Here is a 24,266-nt window from a genome sequence, read left to right as displayed (position 1 = left end):
TTCAGAAAGTTAATATTCAAAGAAATACATTTTAATACTGAAAATTGCTGGCTTGTTACCGGTTTCATTTCCACTGATAGTTTTGTATAATATAGTGTAATATCTGATAAACCCATTTTGCTCATCCACTGTAAGAGGCTTCCATATTAAAACAGCTTCAGCTTTTCCTACTTTTTTTGTCTGAACAGTGGGTCCTTTTGCAGGTGCTATAAAAGAAGATGACACACAATTAAGAATATATTATAGTCCTGTTAGGAAAAGCAGTATATTAATGCACAGCATATTCTAACTGTACAAAAATCATGCTCAAACATTTTAGTGGAATAATACCTTAAAGATGTTATCTATAAAGTCAGTTATTTCACTGCCTGAAAATACAAAAATATTTGTACAGCAAATTCCTCTAAAAATCTGGCTTCTACATGAAAAATAAAGAAACAAATTTTGGACAATTAGGATATGAGTAATACCTTAAAATGATTAAAAAAGCAAGTAAGGAATTACTTGGAAAATTTAAAACACAAACAAATCAGTGAATCCAGACAAAGTGAATCAGCAGAAACTTTGTTCAACTGATGAACTCTAGGAGATCAGGGAAGTACCAGATGTTTGATAGAAGCAAATATAGTACTCATCTTAAAACAAAATTAAAGAGGAAAGATCTTGGCAATAACAGCATTATAAATTTAACTTCTATCCTTTGCAAAGTAAAACTCTAAAAATATGGAAGGGGGAGGGGGGAATCAGTCACTTAACTTACTTCTAAGATAATTGAAATACAAGTAGATCTTGCCAAATAAATTTAAATACCTTTTTTGTTATGGAATGGGTGAAAGGAAAGTGCCAATATTTGTATTTTAGTAATAAAACATTTGTTGACAATGTTTCATGAAGTCTTGTACTCAATTCAGATGAGCATGGATAAAGTACAATGTTGTCTGTTTAACCATAGTTCAGACAAATCTGAGTTCATTTGATGCATGGATGTGTGTTTCTAGTGAAGTATCAAAAGGATCTGCTAGGTGAGATTTTATTTAACATCACCTTTAAAGACCTAGGACGTGGTAAATGCTTTAATGAAATTTGAAGACTATTGGTAATAGTAAACTGGGAGGAGTTGTAGGTACAGAGAAAAGGTGAAAGAGACCAAAAGGATATAGAGATTAGAATAGAAACATAAGTAGAAAGTATTCACCCTAGACAAGCGCAAGCTAATACATCTGTGCAAGAGTAATCCAAAAATCCATACATATTTAATGTGAGGGAGAAATATGGGAAGCTGATAGGTTTAGGGCTAATAATAGACAAGTTTGGACATTAATTTACCACTGATGTGACAACAAAGAAAATCAATGAAATTCTGAGTTGCATATGCAAAGGTATGTCACGTAGTAAGCATGTGAAAGTCCCCGTCTATACAGTCCTAGTGTGATTGCCCTGAGAGTAGTGCTTTTTGTTCTGGACACCTTATTGCTAGAAAGGTATCGATAAACTGAAGGGAGTTCAGATTAAAAGCACCATAAATGATTAAGAACCTGGAGAAAATGATGTATAATGAAGAAGACAATGTATAGCTTGCCTAAGGAATAACTATATGGGAGTACAACATGAAGAGTGCAAATGCTGAGGAAAAGCTTTTAGGGTAACGTGTGGGTATTACAAGAAACACTGGTATGAAGTTAGGAAAGGAAAAGTTTAGCTGAATATCAGGAAATACATCCTGATATTAAAATGGGAACTGTCTTCCATCAGAAGCAGCAAAGCACTATCCTGTGAGACATTTGAAAAACTACAGACTGATAAAAGCCACTAATACAATAAATGTACAACAGGGGAAAATCTTGCATGTGCAGGGAGATGGGTGACATGATCTAGTAGGTCTCTTCCCATTTCTGTGATTATATTGTGTTAGCCAGAAAAGATCAATTCAAGTACTTTAAGATGTGTATTTTGTACTTACAGTTTTGCTGAAGATATGCCTTTGTAGACTGCCCATTTCCTTGACCATTAGTATACAACGGATGAACAGTTATCAAATAACACTTGAATGGTTTTATATCTCCTAATGCAAGAATGTTAAGATAAACACTATTTTAGTAAAGAAAGGTTTCAGTTAAAATGAAATATTTAGTTCTTTTACTTCAGTTTTTTTTTTAAACAGTTTATTATTGTACCTTATATCTAGAAACTCAGTTAAATTTCTTTTTCTAAATTATTCCCAATAAATCATTCAAAAAGAGACTAGTTAGATGGACAGTTAGATAGCTCAGGCCCAAAATTTTAAAGTTAATGAAACAAAAAGTTCTACATAGTCTATTAACAAAAATATTTCAATGAATTTATAAAAAGAAGCACAAGATATTTCCTTGCAATGCTATGAACCCAAATAGTACAGCATTGTGCTACTGCTGAGAATCTGGAGGTGAAACGGACTGGAAACCAAGTCTAGTTTCATAACGAGAATAGAGAGTGGAAAAGTAAGTTAGATTTTAAAGTTCTTTCATGATTTAATAATCTCAGATAATGTAATATGGAGTTTCTGGGACGCCTTAATCTGACAGTGTGCCATTCAAAGCTACAGTTTCCTTCTTGAATTCTGCAATTTAACATCTCGTTGCAAAATTTAGGATTTATATTTAGTTTTATTCTGTTGCCAGTACATAAGATACCTATTTTCATATTATCATGTGACAATCTTTAACTTGTTTTAAAATATTAGGTTTTCCAACAGTTTTAACTGCCTGCCAAAGATCCACCTGACACTTATGTCCTGCAACAGAGACCCACTAAGCATCAATCACTAGCAGCAGCATGCCATTCACAATTCAGCACATTTTCTATTTCTTATTGTTTACCTCTATATTTTATAATAGTATGCATTTCTTTCAGATCCTCTTTATTCATAATGAATTCTCAAAGTTAGTCTATTGTAAGAGAGCCATCGAATACATCCAAAATATATCAAGTTTCTGAGAAATCTCATTGGGATAAAAGGTTTTTGACTATTCTTAATTTCTATAATAGGTATAATATTTTTAAATATGATATTGTTTGCCAAATAATACCTTTTAAAAATGTGCCTTGAGAAGAACCAAGTTCCTGCTGCCATTCTGTGATGCAGTCTGAGCTGTCAGACACCAGACACCATTCAATCACATATTTAATGACATTATTGTCAGGAGCTGTCCACTCTACCCAAAGCATGCCATTTTTAGGAAACGCTTTAATATCTTTCACAGAAGCTAGAATGAGAAAAAAAGGAATGAGATTACGTTAATACAAAACATCTTTGGATGACTCCCTTCTAACAGAAAGGCACCCCCATTAGTTATTCTGTGGAATCATGGTTACTCAGGCTCTGAACTAAATTAAACCATCAAAAATTCAACATTAGTAAAGTTTAGTGGGCATTTTGATGCAATTCTGTAACATGTGGACAGAGGGCAGCAAATGGGTGTCTGAGAGGGACCGCCCCTGCTGAAGGAATAGTGAGCACTAACTCATGGGGGAGAGTGAGCTTGTTCGTCTGTTTGGCTTTTCTTTTGGCTTGCTTAAAAGTTTACAGTACAGTCTGTTGGGGATTGTGTGTCTGGGGACTGTGTGGGAGCGAAAGGCCTACTGGCTGCCTGTTCATCAGCAAGGCTCTAGCCTCCTGTCCTTTGATCCTTGATCTAAGTCAAATGCTAAGCAACCAAGGGAAGCTAGCGAACTGGTGGGGCGGAGGGGGGGTATGGGAAGCAAACAGAGGAGAATGAATAAGATCACCATGGTTTGAAAAGGCCACATCAACTCATACCAACTCCAGACACCTGCACCTGTGTCCAGCAGAGAATCCAAACATGGATTCCTCTACCCAGGTCCTGGTGTGGATTTGCAGAGACTGTGGCTTACATTTCCCGACCATGCAATGTGATGTGCCTACTGGTAGAATCTCTTAGAAGGCAGATGGGAGAGCTACAGGAGGTGGTGGCTAGGCTGAAAAGCATTTGTGCACATGAGGAATTCATGCATATGAAGGTGTCCAAGGTTGAAGAAACAATCCAGCTGGAGAGGACGACAATAGTACCACCAAGGGAGAAACTTGGCTGCTGGCTTCATCTGGCAGCACTCCACTCCTGCTTCCAACCCACCATCTACACAGTGAAAAAATGGTATGCTGTCCTGGCAATGAAGGATGAGGAATCTCTATCAAAGGTGGAGGAGGAGAAGCTATGTACCTGCAAGGCTGGGAGGATCACGGTCATCACTCCGCAGAGAAAATGAAGGGTGGGGGTATTGGACAATTCCCTTTTTAGGGGGACAGAAGTGTTCATCTGCCAGCCTGACCTGGCATCCTGGGAGGTTTTCTGACTACCAAGGGCCCATATCTGAAACATTACGAAAGGATTGCCAAGGATCATCTGGCCCTCTATTACCCAATGCTGCTCATGCATGTGGGCACTAATGATACTGGCTTGAAGTGGTTTCTATTATATACAAAGTTCACAGTTTGGTTCAATGACTCTCAGCACCCCCCTTATAAAATTGTTCCAGCATCCCTGCTTGGGTGAAACTGATCCTGAAATGAAAGATTTCATGATTCTAAGGAACAGTAGGAGGAAAAACAACAGAAATCAAGACAATGGATTTATGTCCACACACCCTTCTTCTGTTGGCGGTGTGTGTCCTCACCAGGAATGCTTCCACCAATTTAAAGAGGGGCAGTGTGGGTGGCTGCCCCTTGGGCTCCCAAGCTCCTCGCTGGAAGCCTGGCTGCAGCGAGACTCCTGGCTTCCCTCTTCTCCTCAGGCTCTTGGCTCCCTGCTAGTTGGCTGCAGTGCTCCCTGTTGGGGGGGGGGGAGGGCGGGGAAGGGAGGAGAGCCGAGGGCCCAGGTGTCAGCTCCCGGTGGGGAACAGGAAGGCAGGAACCTCAGGGGAACACCCAGGCTCTCAGCAGCGAGTCTCGATGCAGCCAGGCTCCCAGTGGGGAACGTGGAGCCAGAAACCCGGGCAACAACCCAGTTGGAAGCAGGGATCCCAGGCAGCACTCACTTGGAGTAGGGAGCCAGGACCCTGGAGGACAGCCTCGCTGGAGCAGGGAGCCTGGGCACCAGCCTGGCTCTGGCCGGATGGTCTAGATAATAATTAGTCCTGTCTCAGTGTCGGGGACTGGACTAGAAGACCTATCAAGATCCCTTCCAGTCCTACATTTCTATAACTCTATGCACATATGAGAGAAGACTGATTTCTCAATGTTTTTCTGAACATTCATTAGAGATCTAAATTAATCTCTAGTTTCTTGGTAGGATAAGAATACAATTTAGCATATTGCACTTCCCCATCTTCAAAAGCACTTTCCAAACATCAACTAGTAAGAAACCAGGTACTATAGGAAAAGTGAGGAGATATCCAACGTCACAGAGGATGTCCAGTGGTGACAGAGTTGGAATGAGAACACAGGGCTAGTTCTTGGCTCCAACCTTGTGATCAGAACACACCACATACTGCTAAATGATACTATGCTCTTAGTTTGACCATTCCTGATATTGAAAAGCTAGCATCATAAGGTTAGGGAAATTATTGTTCTTCACTGAGCCCCCTCCTCCACTGATAAAACCCCAGCTAACATTCTGCTGACTTTCAGAAGAAGAGAATTAGATCTTTTCCAGAATGCTGTCCAACAGCAGCAGAAGAAAAAAAAGTCAGGTATTTTGCTCAAACCATTACCTTTCATTTGAAGAAGTGGTTCTCAAACTGTGGGCTAGAGACTGCACCTTACCTTACTGATGGTGTGGCGAAAACTGGCAGATAATATGCTGCTGGCACCTTGTTTCTAGCTGCTTGTATAGTGGCATCCAAGCTCTTCTATAGAAAGGAGAGTCTGGAGACCTCAGTGGCTGGAAACAAGGAGGACCAAGCCTTGCTACCTTTATTAAATAGCACTCTGTCTCAGTAAGAGGAGAGGGAAGAGGTACTGGAGTGACCAGTAAGTGGAAGGAAATAAGGGAAGCAGAGGGAGAAGATGACAGAGGCTTGATCTATACTTACCAGGAAATTTGGCAGCAGACGACGGGAGTTACGCAAGCTATGCAGAGTAGCTTGTGTAACTCCCGTCGACTTCATAACTTCTGATTAGTGCACTGTCTCCACTGTGCTTCGCCAACAGGAAATGCGTACTTGCCGACGCAGTGCTATGCTTTTTGGGGAGGTGGTTTTATTAAATTGACTTCCGGATCGATTGAGCAGGTCTTCACTTCCGCTCAATCGATCCGGATAGATTGATCTGACAGCAGTGAATTTGCCGCCATCAGTGTGTATATACCCAAAGTGGCTGGGCAGCACACACAGAGAAAAGGTGACTAGGTAGCTCAGAACGATGTGGAAAGGCGCACAGAGAGAAAGAGGAACAGAATGGATGGGAGTGGAGGATGAAATGGAAGGGTTACATTTTTCCACAAAGAACAAAACGCTTATCACATTATATATGGCTAAAAATACACAAATACTTTAATATTAGGACAGTTTGCACAGGGGATGTGATGTGGTAGCGAACTGGAGAGGAATTAGTCTGTACAATCACTATGAGGAAGGGAGATGAACCACAAATCAATCAAGATGTGGCCACACTGTGAAAGACAGAGAATCCCCAGTTTGAAGAGACATGTAACAAGGAGTGTTTACATTTATTCTCAGTTAATACACAAGGTGGTAGTTTAAATACAAAGAAAGAAAACTGAGGCTCTTCCAGTATAATACTGCAGTTATGAAACTTAAGTGAACTTATTAAACATAACATCTCAAGAAAGTTAAGAATTTTTTTTTTTTGACAATTCTTATTTGGCAGACTTTCCTGTTTTTATAATTACAAATACATTTGAAGGTTACAAATCAAGAAAGAAACTAACCTTTTGAGTTACTTGCTGGGATAAGTAAAACCGATGGGGGAGATCCACCCATACTGTTATGAGCAGTTATTGTCACATCATATGTTCCATTTGTTAAATTTAAAGTCAGGTTTGTGCTATTAACACTGTATTTTTCAGGTGGATGATACAAAGGCGGTCTCGCTTTGACAGTCACTTCATACCTCAGGATTATTCCATTGGCTTCAGAACGATTCAATTCCTGTTAAAAAGTGGATGAGTTTTATTTCATGTCTTACTAATGTTGACCACTATGGCTCTGTACCTTCCAAAAATAAAGATTAATTTCTTTACTTAGTCATAAAAAGTTTGATTTATTCTTCTCTGTGCGTGTGAAATTTCTACACAATTATGAAAAAAGTGTAACAACAAAAACTAGGAGTCCAATCCCATAAATCTTTCTCTCACCAAAAATCCTTACTCATGTGAAAAAGGATGGTATGATCAGGCCTCAGGCTTTAATTAGAATGCAAAATGACATTAAATAGGTTTCTATTAAATGCACTATATATGAGCCTGGTATCATTATTAGTTAGAAATAGGAAAAAGTCACTTCTGTCTCTACACTACTTGTAATATTCCCTCTTCCCACAGCAATCCTCTCTCTCCCTTCTTCTTCACCATCACATATGTTCTCTAAATAGCAATAAGAAAGCAGCAAATTTCAGTTCCAAATCCTCTTGTTGAGACTAGTTAACACACCCTCTTCGTGGATGTTAGGTTGTTGTGCCATAGAGAAGATAATGCAGCATCAGAAGAGCTTCTCCCCCCTTCTTTTTCCACATGGAACTAGCAACAGGTAAGTGTTAAAAAGGAGAATTTTGGGTCTACCTTGACCCTAAATTTCTCATATTTGGATTGATTAGTAAGGAATAATAATAAGGAAGACAGTTTCTTGCAGATGAGAGTATTGCATGGTCTTAGATTATTTTAAAAGTTAGCCATTAGATTTTATGCACAAGTTACAGTCAAAGTCAAATCACACCTCTTACAGCTGCTTCAAGCCACGATATGTGTCACACCAGGAAGGTTATATTCAAAACATTAAGGGATATGTATTTTTCTTTTTTAATGAAAGCTTGTATTTTACAGAATCTGACTCCAAAAAGAAAGCAAATTATGGTCCGTGGGCTTGGAGTCAGAATATCCCTCAACTAGAGAGGATTCTTCATATACTGGTTATACGTAATATTTTCATCATTTAATTTAGTTCCAATTCAGTAAGACAGATGATAGCTATTTTTGATATCCATAGTCCAATGCACATGTATATAATAATGAAAAAAATATTTTCATTACACAACATAATAAGCTTAGAGAATGTGATAGATCATCATAAAACCTGGATTATTCTCATTATATTCTCATTATAAGTTTTTTAGAGGTGAAGAAATTGTTGCACTTCCACAAAAAAAATTTGATTTTAAGAGTGACTATAAACTTTTTCTTTTGTGCCTTCAAGACTTGTGCAATCAGGTAACCATTTGTAATATTATTACTTACCTGCCACATCAGATGCACAGTCCAGGAGTTTGCTGAGTGAGAAGATGTGATCTTCCTCCATAGAGGTGGTCCCTTAGATGGTTCTGATAAGAAAAAAACAAATATAAGAAGTATGCAGAGATTTTCTTCATTAGTTTTAACTCATTATACTTAAGCATATCACTAGTCTCTGGCATCTCTTTAAAAAAGTGTATCCAAGCTAGATAATGCTGTGTTTCAATATTCCCTTGGGAACCCTTCCATACAGAAGCACCGCCCCCCCAAAAAACAAACAAACACAAACAAATGAACAAAAATAAGATTGTATACAGTGTAATTATAGCCATTTTGGTCCCAGGATATTAGAGAGACAAGGTGGTGACCTGAAAAAGAATTCTGTGTAAGCTCAAAAGCTTGTCTCCCTCACCTACAGAAATTGGTCCAATAAAAGATAGTAGCTCACCCATCTTCTCTCTTTCAAAATAAACTATTAACTGGAATAATATCATGAGGTTTCTTAGAGTAGAGATTATCTAATTTGAGCCAGTGTCCTCATGGTATGTAAGCAGAGAGAATGTGCTCAATCTTTTAGAAGACCTTCCTCACTGCGGTTACTGCCACTAAAGAGATATGACCATTATCTTTGAATGGATATTTTGAATCTTGCTATTTACATTGTTTACTATTTTTCCTGGCATTTGTATTGCTTAGAGTCTCAAATCTCATGTACAAATGTTTTAAAATAAAAATCAAAGTGATTAATAAAAATAACCATAGACCAATCCTGATTTAGGACTTTTGGCAGCTTTGCTTTATTTTATGTTTTTTTGCAAGGCTCCAAGAACATTAAGGCAGAGGCTCAAGAATGGCCACTTTCCACCTCTCTTGTGCAGTGGAACCAAAACAATCTGTGGGTAGCAGAAGGAGATTTTTCCCCTTCTGTGTCTCACATTATGTGGTGAGTGAACATTTGGGCATCTGTTAGTAATTTGTAAAGTTTCTGGAAAAAATGGAGTACAGACCTTTGTTCAATAAAAACACCACACACCAATATTGCCATTGATAGACTCAGACTTTAAGTTCAGAAGGGACAAACATGATCATTCAATCTTCTTATGGGAGAAGCAGAGATTTGGTTTCATTGGGAACCACCAGCACATATTGCATTTGTGTCACAGTCAGTATCAGACCAATCAGCCCAGAGGACTGACAAGTGAATGTGGTGAGCAAAAGAGTTTTGCAATCTGCATTGTACTGTTTAAGGCAGCAAATGTGGAAAAGAAGCCTATCATCGCCCATCAATTAACAAGACTGCTGCCAGTATTGCTGGACAAGTGTATGTCAAATTATACACATTTGCTTATTTTTATTCTTAAAAATAAGGTAAGTAACTAGCTTGAAGTTGGAATGCACTTTAAGCATTATAACTTACAACCACTACACTGCCTCTCAAAGAGATGATTGCTTATGGACAGTTACCTTCTGCTAAAAATTCCACACAAGTCAAGCTGTAAGGTCTACCAAAACTAAGGTACTTCCAGACCATTAACATAAAAAGGATAGTATCACAGAGCAGCTGTAACTTCACCTGAAACCATGCATTTACACTGTATGGTTTAACAAACAAACAAACTGACCCTGATCTTAGGGTTTGGCTTTATTAACAAAGGAATAAACACAAGAGTTCAGTTCAAGCCTTTTCCCCAGGCATGGCTCCTTCTAGAGTTATGACCTCAAGCCTACTACTCAGCCCAATCATAGATCCCTTCTATAAAGTTATTCCCATCAATTCTGAGAGTAAATAGTCATAAGGGGTAATTAGTCATGTGACCAGGTCAGCAGAATGCACTTACATCTTTCCCAGCAGGATCAACGCCTGCTAAAAGGGGCAACATTTCAGGCAACCAGGGCCAGAATACATCTGCCTGTATTTTGGAGTATCACAATAGTTAACTATTTACAAAAATGAACATTAACTCAAATACTACTTACTAGCTTCAGATGTGACCCCACTCTTTACATCACTCCAGTCACTCCAGTAGCCCACCCCATCTTTCTTCATACAACGAAGTGAAAACACATACTCTGTATAAGGCTTAAGGGACTGAACAGAGAATGAAGTTCTATGTGAAGCTGTATCTTCAGGAGGAATCTGCAAAAGGTAAAAAAGGTCTTTAAAAACGCTGACAGCCACCCAGCAAGATCAGTTAAACCCTTGTACCACTACAATCCTCTTCTGAGTGGACTTTCTAATGTCAGGAGCCCTGTGCCTTTGGTTACCAATTTACCACAGCATCGAATCAAGCCCTGAAACTTCTGCCATAGCTCTGCATTCTCTGACGTCCAGAAGCTTCATTTCTCAACCTTAAAGAGGAATTCATGCAAATTTTGTGGTGCAGAATATATACATACAAGATGATGATACCCAAATGAACAGCTGTATGTATTTTGCACCTCACTTGTATTATAATCCATCTCATGCAGGATTATTTTTATTATTTCAAAATTCTGAGTAGTTTTCAAGTAATTCACATTTTTCATTGTAATATTCTAAAAACAAAACAACTCTCTCCCCCCACTCCCCACTTATTACAGAAATCCTAACCCCTGCCTTCTCATACATGCAGTTCCCCCTCCCACCACCCAAGATTATTTCGATCCAAGGTTCAGGAGTAGGAATTATTGCTCTGGCCCATTCACAGCTTTAATGTCCAATACACTGCAAGCCATCCATGCTATAAACCCTTAATTTATCCAGTTGAAGAGCTAGGAATCACCCTGTTCCCAGTGATTAAAGCATTAGGTTTTAGTCATGTTGATTTAGAATATATTTGACCTTAAAATCATGACAACAACATTTTCCATAAAAGCTATTTTTAGAATTTTACACAGAAATTGGCACTAAAAAAACCTTCTAAATGTTTTCTCCCTCTAAAGCCTGCACAGTAGACTGACTCATGGTAGTATACAGGTTTTTACAAGCAGAGATATTAAAAACATTACCAGCAAACCAGATTCATGTCATATACATGTAGAGAAAGTCTGGTATTCAGTGGTATAAATGTTTTATTTATGCTTGTTTAAGATGGCTCTTCATAACTCACTCATAGCTTTGCCATTGCGATTAATGGGGACATTCTAAATTTATGCTAATCCAACCTTTACACTACATATTATGTACATGTTTTAAGTTAAGATTTAGAAATGTTGTAGTAGGTTAAGACCTTTCTGGAAGTGCCTCAGAATTACCATATACACATTTTAATATTAATATTATAGCAGTGGCAAACAAAATTAAATAAGTTTGTATTTCATCCTGGAAATACAATCCTCAGAATAAAATAAGGCCCAGAACCTCCAGATAAAATAAGTCACATCTACTCTCCACTATGGATACAATCTCTTGCTATTATACCAGTCAAATCAGTCATAGGGAATCGCTCACACAGCAACAAAAGTGGCTAAGAGTTTATTAAGCACTTAGAATTAACCCCTTGAGTGTTCAGAGTAAGGCCATCAGAACATCTGACAGAAGTCTTCTCAAAGTGCTCATCAGTGGTTTGGTCTTTCGGCTGAAATTACTTAGAGGAAAAGAAATGTATTTCATTGTCCTCAGACAGAGAGACTTATCACCCTGTGCAGTAAATGGAGTTCTTCAAGATGTGTGCCCTGTGGTTTTCTCCATTTTAGGTGCGCATGCATCCCTGCACCTCTGACTGTAGATTTTTGGAAGCTGTGCCCATTCAGCCTATGCATGTGCCCTACACATCCTTGTGCCTCATACTGAGGCTATATAGGGCTGTGTGGATGAACCGCCCTCAGTTCCTTCTCTACTGCAAAGCCCCACAGAAGCAGCTTCAAAGAAGGGTGGGTTGTGGAGCACCCACATGGACACACATCTCAAAGAACTCCAAGTACTCCACAAGATGCGTAACATCTCCTTCTTCAAGACGTGTCCCCGTGGGTGCTCCACTTTAGGTGACTCTCTAGAAGTAACCCCTTAAGGAGGTGGGAGTTTTGGATCAGAGTGCATCACTGAAGAAAGAACTATGTCGCCTACTGTAGCATCTGATCTTGCAGCATGAACTAAGGCATAGTGGTCGGAAAATGTGAGCACTGAGGGCTCCAGACAGACTAGAGGAGTGCACAGTCCACTCTACGGGGAGGTGGAGCCTCAGTGAAACCATAAACAGGCAATAATGAGAGAGCCATTTAGAAATTTCTGAGTGGAGAGAGATGCTCCCTTAGACCTCTCTGCAATAGACGAAGTCTATGGGTCTTCTTAAATAGCCTAGTATTGTCTAAGTAAAAGGCTAATGCCCTAGTATATCAAAGACAGACTACTATGTAGATTGATGTGGCTTAGGGAAAAAAAAAACTGGAAGGTGAATAGTTTGGTTAATGTGAAACTCAGAAGAAATCTTAGGTAAAATCTTTGGCTGGGATTGATATGATACCTTCTTCTTGGAGAACACAGTAAATGGAGGGCCTGCCATTGGAGCCCCCATCCTCCCCAACCCTTCGAGCAGAAGTGATGATCACCAAAAGGCCATGTTCATAGTCAGAGGTAGCACTGAGCACATAGCTAGTGATCAAAGGGCTGTTTCATGAGATGGTTCAGAAAGAGATTAAGATGCAAAGCAGCGTATAGGCTCTAATCTATAGAAAAAGATTCTTAAAGCTTTTTAGGAATTGCACTGACATCGGATGAGCGAATATTGAGAAACCTTCTTCTGACATGTGGAGTGCTGTTATTGCTGCTAAATGAGCCCTGATGGAACTCATACAAAGGCCTGAAGTTTTCAATTCCAACAGGTAATCCAAGATTACCAAGATCCAGGAAAAAGACAACTGGATATGAGAGAGATGGTGCTGGTGACACCAAAGATTATATCTTCTGTTTCTGAAATAAGTATGTCTTGTAGAATTCTCTCTGCTATTTTGTATATTTTGTACTTCCAATGATCAGGTGGCCTCTAGTCCTGAGAGCCACTGAGGAACTATGCTTACAGTTGCAAAATGTTCAGACTGGTGTGACGCGCGTGACCTGCATCCTGAGACAGCAGTTGAGGTCTGATCAGGAGCTGCCATGGATGATGAGAGTCAAGTCTGATGAAGTAAGGAAACCAAGCTTGTCTTGGCCATGTTGGTGCAATCAAAATGACATTGGGTTGGTCCTATCTGATATTCATAAAGACCTTTAAGAGCAATTGAATTCGAGGATATGCATAAAAAAAAACAACTTTTGTCCATGTAATGAGGAAAGCATATCCTAGAGATTGGGAATTGAGTCACCCTCTGAAACAGAATTTCTTGCACTTCATATTGGCAACCATGCAGCCAAGACAGATAACCTCTGGAAATCTCCAAGCTAGGAATATTTTTGAGGACTTGAGAGTCCAATTTCTATTAATAATTTACGGATAAATGTCTGCTAAAGTCATCTGCCATGATATTTTGTATACCCAGGAGGTAAGAAGCCAAGATGGCTTTCTGACTGGCTATGTAGCAGTTTCAAAGGGGTATTGTGCTCTGTCCTGATGACTGATATAATACATGTAAGCTACATTGTCTGTCATGATCTTGATGGACTTGTTTTTGAGTAACAGAAGAAAATGAAGGCAAGCATTTCTGACTGCTATTAACTCCAACAGATTGATGTGCAAGTGCTGTTCTTCTTGAGATCATCTGTCCTGGACTGTGTAAGGACCAAAAGTACGTCCCATCCCAAGAGGAAAGTATCCAAGGTTAACATGACCGTAGAGGGATTCTGGCTGAATGGGATTCCTACATAAACCTTGGATAGATTATTCCACTAATTGAGTGACTGTAGGACTTGGCTAGGCACTGATACCTGCTTGTTCAGACTGTGTTTGATGGGTACAGAAACTGTCATGAGCTACCTGTGGAAACATCAGAAGTGCAACCTGGTGCTTTGTGTAACACAAAACACAAGATGCCATATGTCCCAGATGTTGATGGATCCTTGCTGGAACTTGAGAGCTGAGCTGCACTCTTTGGATAAAGTACATTAGAGCAAGGAACCTGTCGAGAGGGAGATAAATTTTATCCATTATCAAATCCGGAAATGCTCCTATAAAGATAATTTGTTGTGTAGGGGTCAAGATCAATTTCTCGATTTATCTGCAGGCCTAGACTTCAAACAACATCTTCATTTTTCTGAACTGCTGACCACATCTTCTGAAATGACTGACCCTAGAGGAGCCAGTCATTGAGATAGGGAAAGACACTTGTTCCTAGATGACAGAGGTAGACATCTATGACTGCCATGATTTTTGAGAACACCCTTAGGGCGGATGACAGGACAAAGGATAGGACTCAGTAGTGGTAATGATTAGGATTGAATGAGAAATGAAGAAATCTTCTGTGAGAGGGATGAATAGCTAGATGGAAGTAAGTATCTTTGAGGCTGAGGGTCACAAACCAGTCTGCTGATTCCAGGGAGGAACTTATAGCTGCTAGGGACACCACCCTGAACTTAAGATCTCTGACACACTTGTTCAATTGTCTGAGATTTAGTATTGGCTTTCAATCTGTTTTCTTGGGTATCAGAAAATATTTTGAATAGAAACTTTTCCCTCTGGTTCTATGGCTCCTAGATTTAGGAGCGATGATATGTCCTGCATGAGCAATTGATTGTGAGAGGGGTTACAGATCACAGAAATGTAGGACTGGAAGGGACATTGACCTTGATAGGTCATCTAGTCCAATCCCCTCCACTGAGACAGGACCAAGTATTATCTAGTCCATTTATGACAGGTGTTTCTCTAAACTGTTCTTAAAAACCTCCAATTGACAGAGATTCCACAAACCTCCTAGATAATTTGTTCCAGTGTTTAACTACCTTTACAGTTAGGAAGTTTTTCCTAATGTCTAATCTGAATCCCACTTGCTGCAATTTAAACTCCACTACTTCTTGTCCTGTCCTTATTGGTTAAAGAGGATAATTTATCACTCTCGTCTTTGTAACAACCTTCTAACATACTTGAAGACTTATGTCTCACCTCAAGTCTCCTTTTCTCCAGACTAAACAAACCCAATTTTTTCAGTGTTTCCTCAAAGGTCCTGTTTTATAGACCTTTAATTGTTTTTGTTGCTCTAATTTGTCTAACATGATCTTGCATTCTTTTGTAAAGCATTACCTCAATTTTACAAATGGGGAAACTAACATTTTCCTATTCTTTAAAAATGTTGATCATTCCCCTACTGTTGTTTGAAAAAAAAAAACCCAGTTAAAATAAAGGGAAAAATAAATAAAGAGTTCCTGAAGAGGGACAGGGAAGGAGGGTGAAAGGGGAGGATGGAGGTAAATCGAATAGCATAACCCAAAGTAATGGTTTCCAATATCCATTTGTCCAATCTTATAAACTCCCATGCTTGATGAAACACAGAGGACATGCCCAAACTGAGGAAGGGGAGTTGTGTTATGCACCTGTGAAAACCTGGTCATTAGATGGTCTGGACTTTTGTTGTTCAAACAACAAAACTGGTGTTTGGACAATGTTGGAGGCTGGGATGAAGCAGTCAAGGCAATTTCAGGCTTTTTCTTTGAAAAGCTTGACCTTTGAAGCTGGTGTTTCTGGTGGCCTATGGAAGGTGGAAAATTGAGCAGGGCAGAATCTTTGTGCTCACTGAGACCTGCTAAACTTCGTCTTATTTATAGGTGTGTATATTCCTAAACACTTAAGTGTTGTCACAGAGTTCTTCAGAGTATGAAGTGAGTCGTCAGTGGAATCTGAGAAAAGCTTCTGGCCATCAAAAATTAAATATTCCACTGTGGATTATCTCCCCTGTGGATAACCCTGACAACTGAAACCAGGAAGTTCACCTCATCACTACTGTGGCGGAAACAAACCCGGCTGCCGTGTTGCATTGAGTGAAGACAATAGTGAAGTTTTTGCCAAGTGAACTGGCACTTAACTGTTCTCGATGGTCCTTTGGTAAGTGGTCAATAAAAGCACTGAACTTCTCATATTTCAACATCAATGCCTATTGATTAGCTATCCTGACCGGTAAACTGTAAAGACGCACCGATGACCAAACAGGTCCAGATTTTTCTGGTTCTTAGTATAAGGGGTGGCCTTCTGAATGTGTTGCTTGCCCCTTTCATTGACTGCATCTACAACCAGAACATTTGGTACTGGGTAAGAGAATAAAAACTAAAAAATACTATGTCCTGGCCAGGGTTTCTATTAACTTGCTTGCATGTAGTGGGTAGGGCTGTTGCTGAAGTTTGCAGATGGTCTTGGCTGGCTCAAGGAGGGCTTTGTTAATTGGCAATACCACCACGCTGATGCAGAGGTGTGGAATATGTCCAGGAGTTTGTGATGGGAATCCTAGATTTCTTGCAGAGACATTTGCAAGGTGTCAGCAACCTGCTTCATCAGTTACTGGAATTGCCTACCGTTATCAGCAAACGGTGACAGTGGTGGAATTACTGCCTTGTCGTCAGGTGACAATATGTTTGTAAAGGGGAGTAACCTTCTTTGCACTCTTGTCTCTTGCTCCTCAAATGTCTCCGGGGGCTCAGAGTGAAAAGGTGGGAAGAATGGTACTGGGGACCAAGTCTTCTGTGTTTCCTGTGGTACAGAGTCGAGGTCCCTCAAAATGGTTGGTGGTACACTGGCTTTAGTAGGATCCAGGGGTAATGAAAGAGACCAAAAGGCATAGGGAGAGGTATCTAACGTTGGTCATCCCAAGTGTTAGTAGGCAGGGGTCTGGTGTCCCATCGGAGAATAACTTCTCCTGGAATAAATTGGAGAGCGTTGAAAAGAAAGTTCAGGGTCTGAGTCAGAATGCTCCTCAAATATATTGTATCGGAGGTGACAACTCCTCCTCAGGGATAGGAGGAGATGGAAAAGAGCAAATCTCATACAAACATGAGCAGCTGGTGACCCAGTTGACCTTGGTACTGAGCAGTGTCCAGAGGTCACAAAGAGCAGATACCCAGACTCACTTGGTACCATGAAGCCTTTCAGGGACCAGAATTCCTGCAGTACTGGGAGTACAACAAAACTTCATACAGGCACAAATGATGTTGCAGAAGCCGTTGTGTGAGGCACTGATATTGGCACCCAGGGAGTCGAGGATTCCACTGAAGCCATTCTCTTGGTCACAGTAGTCTTCGGTACTGAAGCCTTTACCACTGATATATGGGACTTAGTTAAAAAGTCTTAGCGTGCTTCACAGTACCTGAAGTGCTTGAAGCCTCACTAACACTCCTCCAGCCTCCAGTATCTGGATCTTCTTTGATGAGGAACTCTGTTCTGCTCCTCTTATCCCTCTCCTTAGACTGAGTGTGAAGCTCTCACTGTTGCTGGCATGGTTATTGGTACCTCATTCATGGAGAGTGCTGGAGACTGGGGTTTTGATGCCATCTTCCCCTTGGAAGCACTCAGTGACTGTGCACTCAACAATGATGAGGCAATGACAGAGGTGGAGGGTCCTTGTACGGGGGGGTTCTCCGCACAAAGGTCAGAATCTGATCTTAAGGCTTGCTCAATCATTAAGAGCTAATTCTTTATTTCCCTGTTCTTCCAGGATCTTCCCTTAAAAAAAGTACAGAGCTTGGCCTTGCTGGGAATGAGAGTTCCCCAAACAACACATACACTAGGAGTGCCTGTCACTAATGGGAGATTACTTACTGAGGCACCTTTGAAAGTCAGGGAGCCTGGCATCCTTGACAGATGAAAATTTGTTCAAGCCCCTCAATAGGGGGGAAAAAAAAAAGAAAAAAGGGGAACAAATGTTCCAACAACTAGAAGGTACTGAACTTACTACTACTAGAACTAACTATCAAAACTAATACTAATAAAAGATGGAACAAGTACACAGCAACAGGCACATACTAAATTCTGTCTCTGGCCAAAGGTGGTTGTGAACTGAGGACAGTTCGCCCATGCAGTCCCATGTAGCCATGGTGTGAGGCATGAGGATGTGTAAGGCGCATGCGCAGGCCAAATTAGCACTGCTACCAAAAATCTCCAAACAAAGATCTGCCTAAGTGGAGCACGCACAGGGACACTACTCGAAGAAGAAACTAACTTCTGCCTGAATTTTTTTTTTAATGTTTGTGTTATTCTTGGGTACATCCTAAGGGGAAGACAGACTACGAGAACTTGAGACAGGACAGAATATGGGCAAGCACAGATTGTGAAGTTGTGGGGTAAGTATTGTGCCAGACAGTATCGTCTGAAGACATCATTAAGATACAGGACAACCTACCTTGAGATGAGGTGTTTGGACGTGACCTTTCAAATTTTAAGAGATTACAGCTTCACATGCTCTCGACTCAAAAGATTGCAGCATTTTACTTTCAAAGCAGTCTTATACTGCCTGCTTTTAAAGTTGCCTATTAACCATTGGTCTCTATGAAAGAGGGGCCTGAGAAGAGCACTAGTGGAGTGTAGCAGGTTACCAGACAAGTTTTCTTTGAGAACTGATGAAACTAAAATAAAAATGCTTTTGCAGCTAGGCAAGGCTGCACTACATACCCATCAAGAGGGAGCTAAATGGCTAACAAGGACTAGCAGGGCAGACAAGGACAAACAGGGTTTTTGCAGTGTTTCTGATTTTTTACAGCCCCTGGCAGATTTTGGCAATGGTTCTATTACTGATCATGGGTCTTCTAGGTGATCACGTTCCAAGGTAGGCTTCAGAACCCTAATGGCTACTCTGAGAGACCACTGAGAGACCCTTTCCAAGAGCAATAAAGAGGAGAAATAAATGAGAGAAAGGGTACCAGTAGTCACAGGTATCAATGTATAATGGGATGGAACACCCCCCACCCTTAAAAAAAAAAAAAAAAAGGTAACTGAAGAGAAATTAGTTACATGGTGCAGTAAAACAGTAATTCTGGAGGTGGCAATACACTGAGGAAAGTGTGGTTTATATAGTACAGGGGAATGGCACTGAGCTCCCGCTGCACATGATGGTGAATGGGGACTCTGGATTAGTGGGGCAGAGTGCACAAGAAGTCACTAAAATGTTTAAAGTAAGGTTACCTCCATCCAGTCTGGGCTGTCACTAATCCTGTATCGAATATTAAATTTCAGCTCCATCTCAACTACTGTAATTTGGTTCTCCCATGATAGCTTCAAGACAGTAGGTAGTTCTCCTGAACTGACGGTTAAATTGCGTGGAGGTAGAGGTTTCACTAAAAGAGAACGAGAAAGTATTGAATCATCCAAGTATTCTGTTGTTTAATTCATATGTATAGCTTGAAGTATGGTATTTAATGCACCTGGCATATTTTTACTGGTTTACAAGTTCATTTCTTTTCTATTCTATTCCCTAGACTACTCACTAACAGTACCACATGCCTGGAGAGAGCACTTTTTTTTGGAGGAGATACCGTATTGGGGAAAAGCTGAACAATGAGGTCTGTAATTTTCCACCTCTCAGAAATGAAAGGCCAGATTCAAGTCCTTCTGACAGCTGCTTAAAACTTGGCTGGAATAGTATTCTCCCTGCTTAAGGGACTATACTATAATGGTTCCTATGGCACCCCTCCAGACCCAGTGCAGACTTGACTACACGTAGGTGATAACTAGCTGCCAGAAAGACTTTTTTTGAGGGGGAGTTGGTAGGTTCGATAGGTTGCTACACTTTACATTAAGAATTGGCTTAGTAGCAGGCTGCTTTTTGCCCCAAGATCTGGAGTGCAGTGGAGAGAGAAAAATCAGAATCACCTTCCACATCAAGACCTCTGCCCAGCACTGCTCAGGATCTAGTCCATAGTATTCTATTTTTCAGAGCACAAAGCTCTACTGTTGCCAACTGTTTAAAGCATTTTACAATATAAAAACAGCATCTACACCTAGTTCAACAACATTCACAGAGGTAACAATTAGTTTTATTGCAATTCTTCAATACTTCAAGATTTTAACTAAAGCATATAGTTACCAATGTCCACAGGATCAAAATCAATGTGCTCAGATTCAGCCTTCCCAAGGTCATTCTTAGCTTCTACCCAGACCTCCAGGTTAACAAAAAACTGAACATTGGAAATGTTACAAGAGTTATTTACACCTTGTGGTTTGCAATCAGGCAAGGCTTCTAGTGGCCTAAATTGAGAGTTTAAAAAAAAAAAAAAAAAAAAGCAAGGTTTAAAATAATAAAGCAATAATTTGCATTTATACAAAGCACCTTCTATCCAAAGATCTCAAAGTGCTTTAAAAAGGAATCAATCTAGCCCTAGTAATACAGTAAATCTACAGCAAAGCTGGGACTGGAACCCTGGTTTCTCAAGCTCAAGTCTCATGCTTTAACCTGAAGCCCAATCATCCTTAGTTATGGAATTAAAATAGATAACTTATTTGTAAAGTAATAAGGTGGGTGAGAATCTTTATTTTTGCCCATGGACTTGCTCCTATTGCTGTAGTTAGCAGACTTGATATCAACAATTGGTGAACATCTTTTGACTGTTCACGATCAGGCTTCAGACTGGGACAATATTAGCTGGATGATCTATTGTGTGTATCTGTTCCCATAAAATCTCAGTGCTTGCACTGCTTTAGTTCTCTGCAGCTTTCAACACAGCAATAAAGTGTTGCTGACTTGCTTACAAGACACAGCTGGAGTGGACAACATATTATCATAATGACTTCACTTCTTTTCAAAAGCTACCCAGAATTGCGATGGAAATCTATTCCTTTTTCCTAAAATTGATAAGCTGGGGACTCTTGCATTCTGTCCATCCCCACCTCAGTAATCTACATGAAACTACCTGAAAAGGTTAAGACATGCAATGAAGTCTATAGTGAACGATTAATTGACGACACCCACACCATCCAGCTTTCACCTTCTTTTGAACAAGAATTACCAGTGCCTTTCTTGTGAAGTTTAGTTCTGATTAAAAGAGATATTAACTCTTGGATGCAAAGTATTTGGCTGGTTCAGACTGATCTTAAGCAAGACTGAAGTGATACCAATGGGAGAGTAGGAGCAATCTGAGCAGCTCATAGCTTTCCCATTATAACTAAAATCAAGGTTAAAAAAGAGCAGACATCCACCCAAAATAGCTTCCTAAAGTCTTCAAAAGCACAGAACATAACCCACTCGACTATCACCATTCAGATTTATTTACTTGTTCAGCATCATATACAGCGATGCTTGCCACAGAAATACCCATAATTGATATAGAATCCAATTCAAGCGATACAACAGCTTAATACCAATGAGATCTGTACAGGACTTTCTTCCCTGCATTTTCTTTGTCTTGGAAAAAAAATCATTTTATTTGCTTAAGTTTAAAATTTTAAACTGTAGAACAAACTTGAGATGTCAAATGCTTTTCCCTGATGAACAAGCTGCAGCAGCTTCAGAAGTCTAGATTTACAGTCTAACTCAAAATATATTTTTTAAAAAACAGTTTAACAACTTTCATATATTGGAACAGTTTTATTTAACCTACATGCAAAACCCTAAAAATGATTAAGATGAGTTATACCTGCCTTTTAAAAAGCTTAAACAAGATACTTACCACTGAGATTTTAGACAGAAATCAGTGGTTAGGAACGTATGCCTTCCAGGATTCCAGGTACAAGTCATAATAAACTTATTTTTTGACATTTGACGCACAATGCAACTCAAATTTTCAGGCTTCTCTGGAGGCACTACATGAAAAAGGTTTTACATTTAATTAATGTGTACACACACACTTGAGCCCAATGAAAGCAGTGATGAATACATTTTTGCGAATGTAATTTAGTTAAAATGGAAAACAATTTATTTACTGTTGTACGTAGTAAATGCTAAATATTAGGAGATACAGACCATATAGTGAAACGTAATGCATCGATACTTTGAGAAAAAAGTCTGTAGTGGTAGAGTCATCACTGAACAGAAAGTATACAATGTGGGGACGGAATTAAATCTGGGACAGAGTAGGGCTAGTATAGAATGAACTAGAATGGAAGGCAGCAATGGGAGTAGTGATGGTAGCAGATCTGTGTTTGTGAAGGAAAAGGAAGAAATAAGAGACTACATATTGCTGTAGTTTTGATAATACTTCAGAAGATTAAGCTATGAAGATATCAACATATCATAATACCTTATTACAATAGATAGGTTCTCTCACATACACAAGAGGTAGTGTGCAGAATGGGTAAAAATGAGTGAAATTTATCCCAATATAGAAAGCCCATAGCTAATCCTCAGATACTTTTTATTGTTTGGGGCCTAAGCATGGGTTTTCTGCACTACATTTTGTTCTACATCATTTTGCAGCTACTAAGACAGACAACATGGAACTTCAGGGCATCGCTGAGCTGATTAACCTTGGATTTTTCATTTCTGTATGTTAGAAATATTCTAGTCTCCTCCACTAACTTCCAGAGGATTGCTTTTTGTGGTGCTGCAATATAATTTCCCAAGAATGTTTCCTTTCTACAACTACTGCTTTCCAATGGTAATATGCAATTTTGACAGCCGTGAACACGACGAAGATCTTGTCAGTAGATAACCCCATCAGAAAGTGAATATGAAGTTTTATGTACACTACTAAAAAAGGAAAAACAAATTAAGTTAAAGACCAGACAACAGATATTGTGAGAATGAGGCACAATCATTAAAAATATGCTTTAGAAAAATCAGACTCTTCAAGAACCATATTCTTTCTATCAAACCCTTCATCAGCTTAATGATTTCTAAGTACCACCATTTTCATTGTGACAGGTTCACATTTTCTTCACAGAGCTTCATGCATATGCAGTTCTCTTTGTATGTGAAATACTTAAAATGTATTTTCTGCTTTGGGGGATCACCTTTTTCAAAGGATTTTCATTTGCTTTGTGGGTGTAGTTTTGGGGGATTTTTAGTATAATTATTCCAGAGGAAGACAGGTAAAGAGGATATACCAAAATGTCTTTCAAAAGCATTTTCTGCAGGGCAGAGAAGAAAATAGAAACTTGCCAACATTATACAGCATCTCTGTGTACATAAACATTTAATGGGAAATTTATATTATTCAAAGAAAAAGAAGAGGAATGAAAAGCTACTTACGACCTAGTGTAACTGCAATTCCATAGATATTCTGCTCAATCTGTCCATCTGCTAAAACGTTGCATGTCAGAGGAGTAGCTAATGTAGAGGTGTTATTAAATGTGACACTGGAAACAGTTCTGTTTATTACATGGTATTGTTCTTTAGGCACTACAGAATTTTTGATTTTCCAAATAATCTGATTGGCATGTATATTGCCGAAGTCAAGGCAACTCTCATTGAGAATGCACAGTGCTGTAAAATTGGAGCCAAGGGTCAACACTGGAGACTCTGGGATGATGTAGCCACATGACTGTACAAGTCCACCTGAAACTAAAAGAGATACCATCAATTTGAAGACAAATAAGACAAATATTTTTGCAGATTATTTTGTGCATCTGACAGCATATGTAAATATACAGTAACGTATTATGCAGGTCAAGTGCATTTCTTCTCTAATACATTAGCACAAGCAAATCTCTCATGCACTGATTTAGGGGGAGTTCATGTGCATACTCTTCCCCAGGTATTGCAAGATTATTTTACCAGCAACATCTGAAGAATTGGAACTGAAATTACAGAGACAGAGAAAATGAGGCTGAAGACAGGAAGCTTAAGTATCTTTTTTTCTTCTCCTATGCTCACCCTCTCCCCACTGCTGGAAAGACCTTTGTAAACAACAAGTGAACCTTTAAAATAATATATACAGAACTTCCATAATGGGTATTTTTAAAGGTGCTGTATCACAAATGTGACTTCTGAAATTATTCAGTTCTCCCAGAAAAGTTGATTGAACAGCAATTACCACTCAAAAATCGTATTTTTAGGAAATTCAGTAGTGATTTTTCTTCTTTTAAAGAATGTCTATGTAATATATTG

The 24,266-nt window shown here is 39.4% G+C and overlaps 1 protein-coding gene across 1 annotated transcript in view; it reads right to left on the bottom strand.

Annotated features, from left to right (window-relative positions):
- IL6ST (interleukin 6 cytokine family signal transducer) overlaps nucleotides 1–24,266 on the bottom strand; it is a 55,406-nt gene that overhangs the window by 11,965 nt on the left and 19,175 nt on the right. Inside the window, exons 3-12 of the mRNA XM_067569105.1 lie at nucleotides 23,409–23,720; nucleotides 21,889–22,021; nucleotides 20,310–20,470; nucleotides 19,409–19,560; nucleotides 10,377–10,536; nucleotides 8,406–8,488; nucleotides 6,885–7,104; nucleotides 3,066–3,242; nucleotides 1,961–2,062; nucleotides 60–206 (exon numbers count right to left, since the gene is read on the bottom strand). Of these exons, the coding sequence (XP_067425206.1) occupies nucleotides 60–206; nucleotides 1,961–2,062; nucleotides 3,066–3,242; nucleotides 6,885–7,104; nucleotides 8,406–8,488; nucleotides 10,377–10,536; nucleotides 19,409–19,560; nucleotides 20,310–20,470; nucleotides 21,889–22,021; nucleotides 23,409–23,720 (1,647 nt within the window). The remainder of the gene's footprint in view (nucleotides 1–59; nucleotides 207–1,960; nucleotides 2,063–3,065; nucleotides 3,243–6,884; nucleotides 7,105–8,405; nucleotides 8,489–10,376; nucleotides 10,537–19,408; nucleotides 19,561–20,309; nucleotides 20,471–21,888; nucleotides 22,022–23,408; nucleotides 23,721–24,266) is intronic.

The sequence above is a fragment of the Emydura macquarii genome, unplaced genomic scaffold, assembly GCF_026122565.2.
Source record: "Emydura macquarii macquarii isolate MOO-44397 ecotype Brisbane River unplaced genomic scaffold, CSIRO-AGI_Emac_v2 contig_2897, whole genome shotgun sequence".
NCBI classification, from domain to species: Eukaryota; Metazoa; Chordata; order Testudines; family Chelidae; genus Emydura; species Emydura macquarii.
The sequence above is the reverse complement of the archived record's forward strand: the minus strand, read 5'-3'. Positions and strand labels throughout refer to the sequence as shown.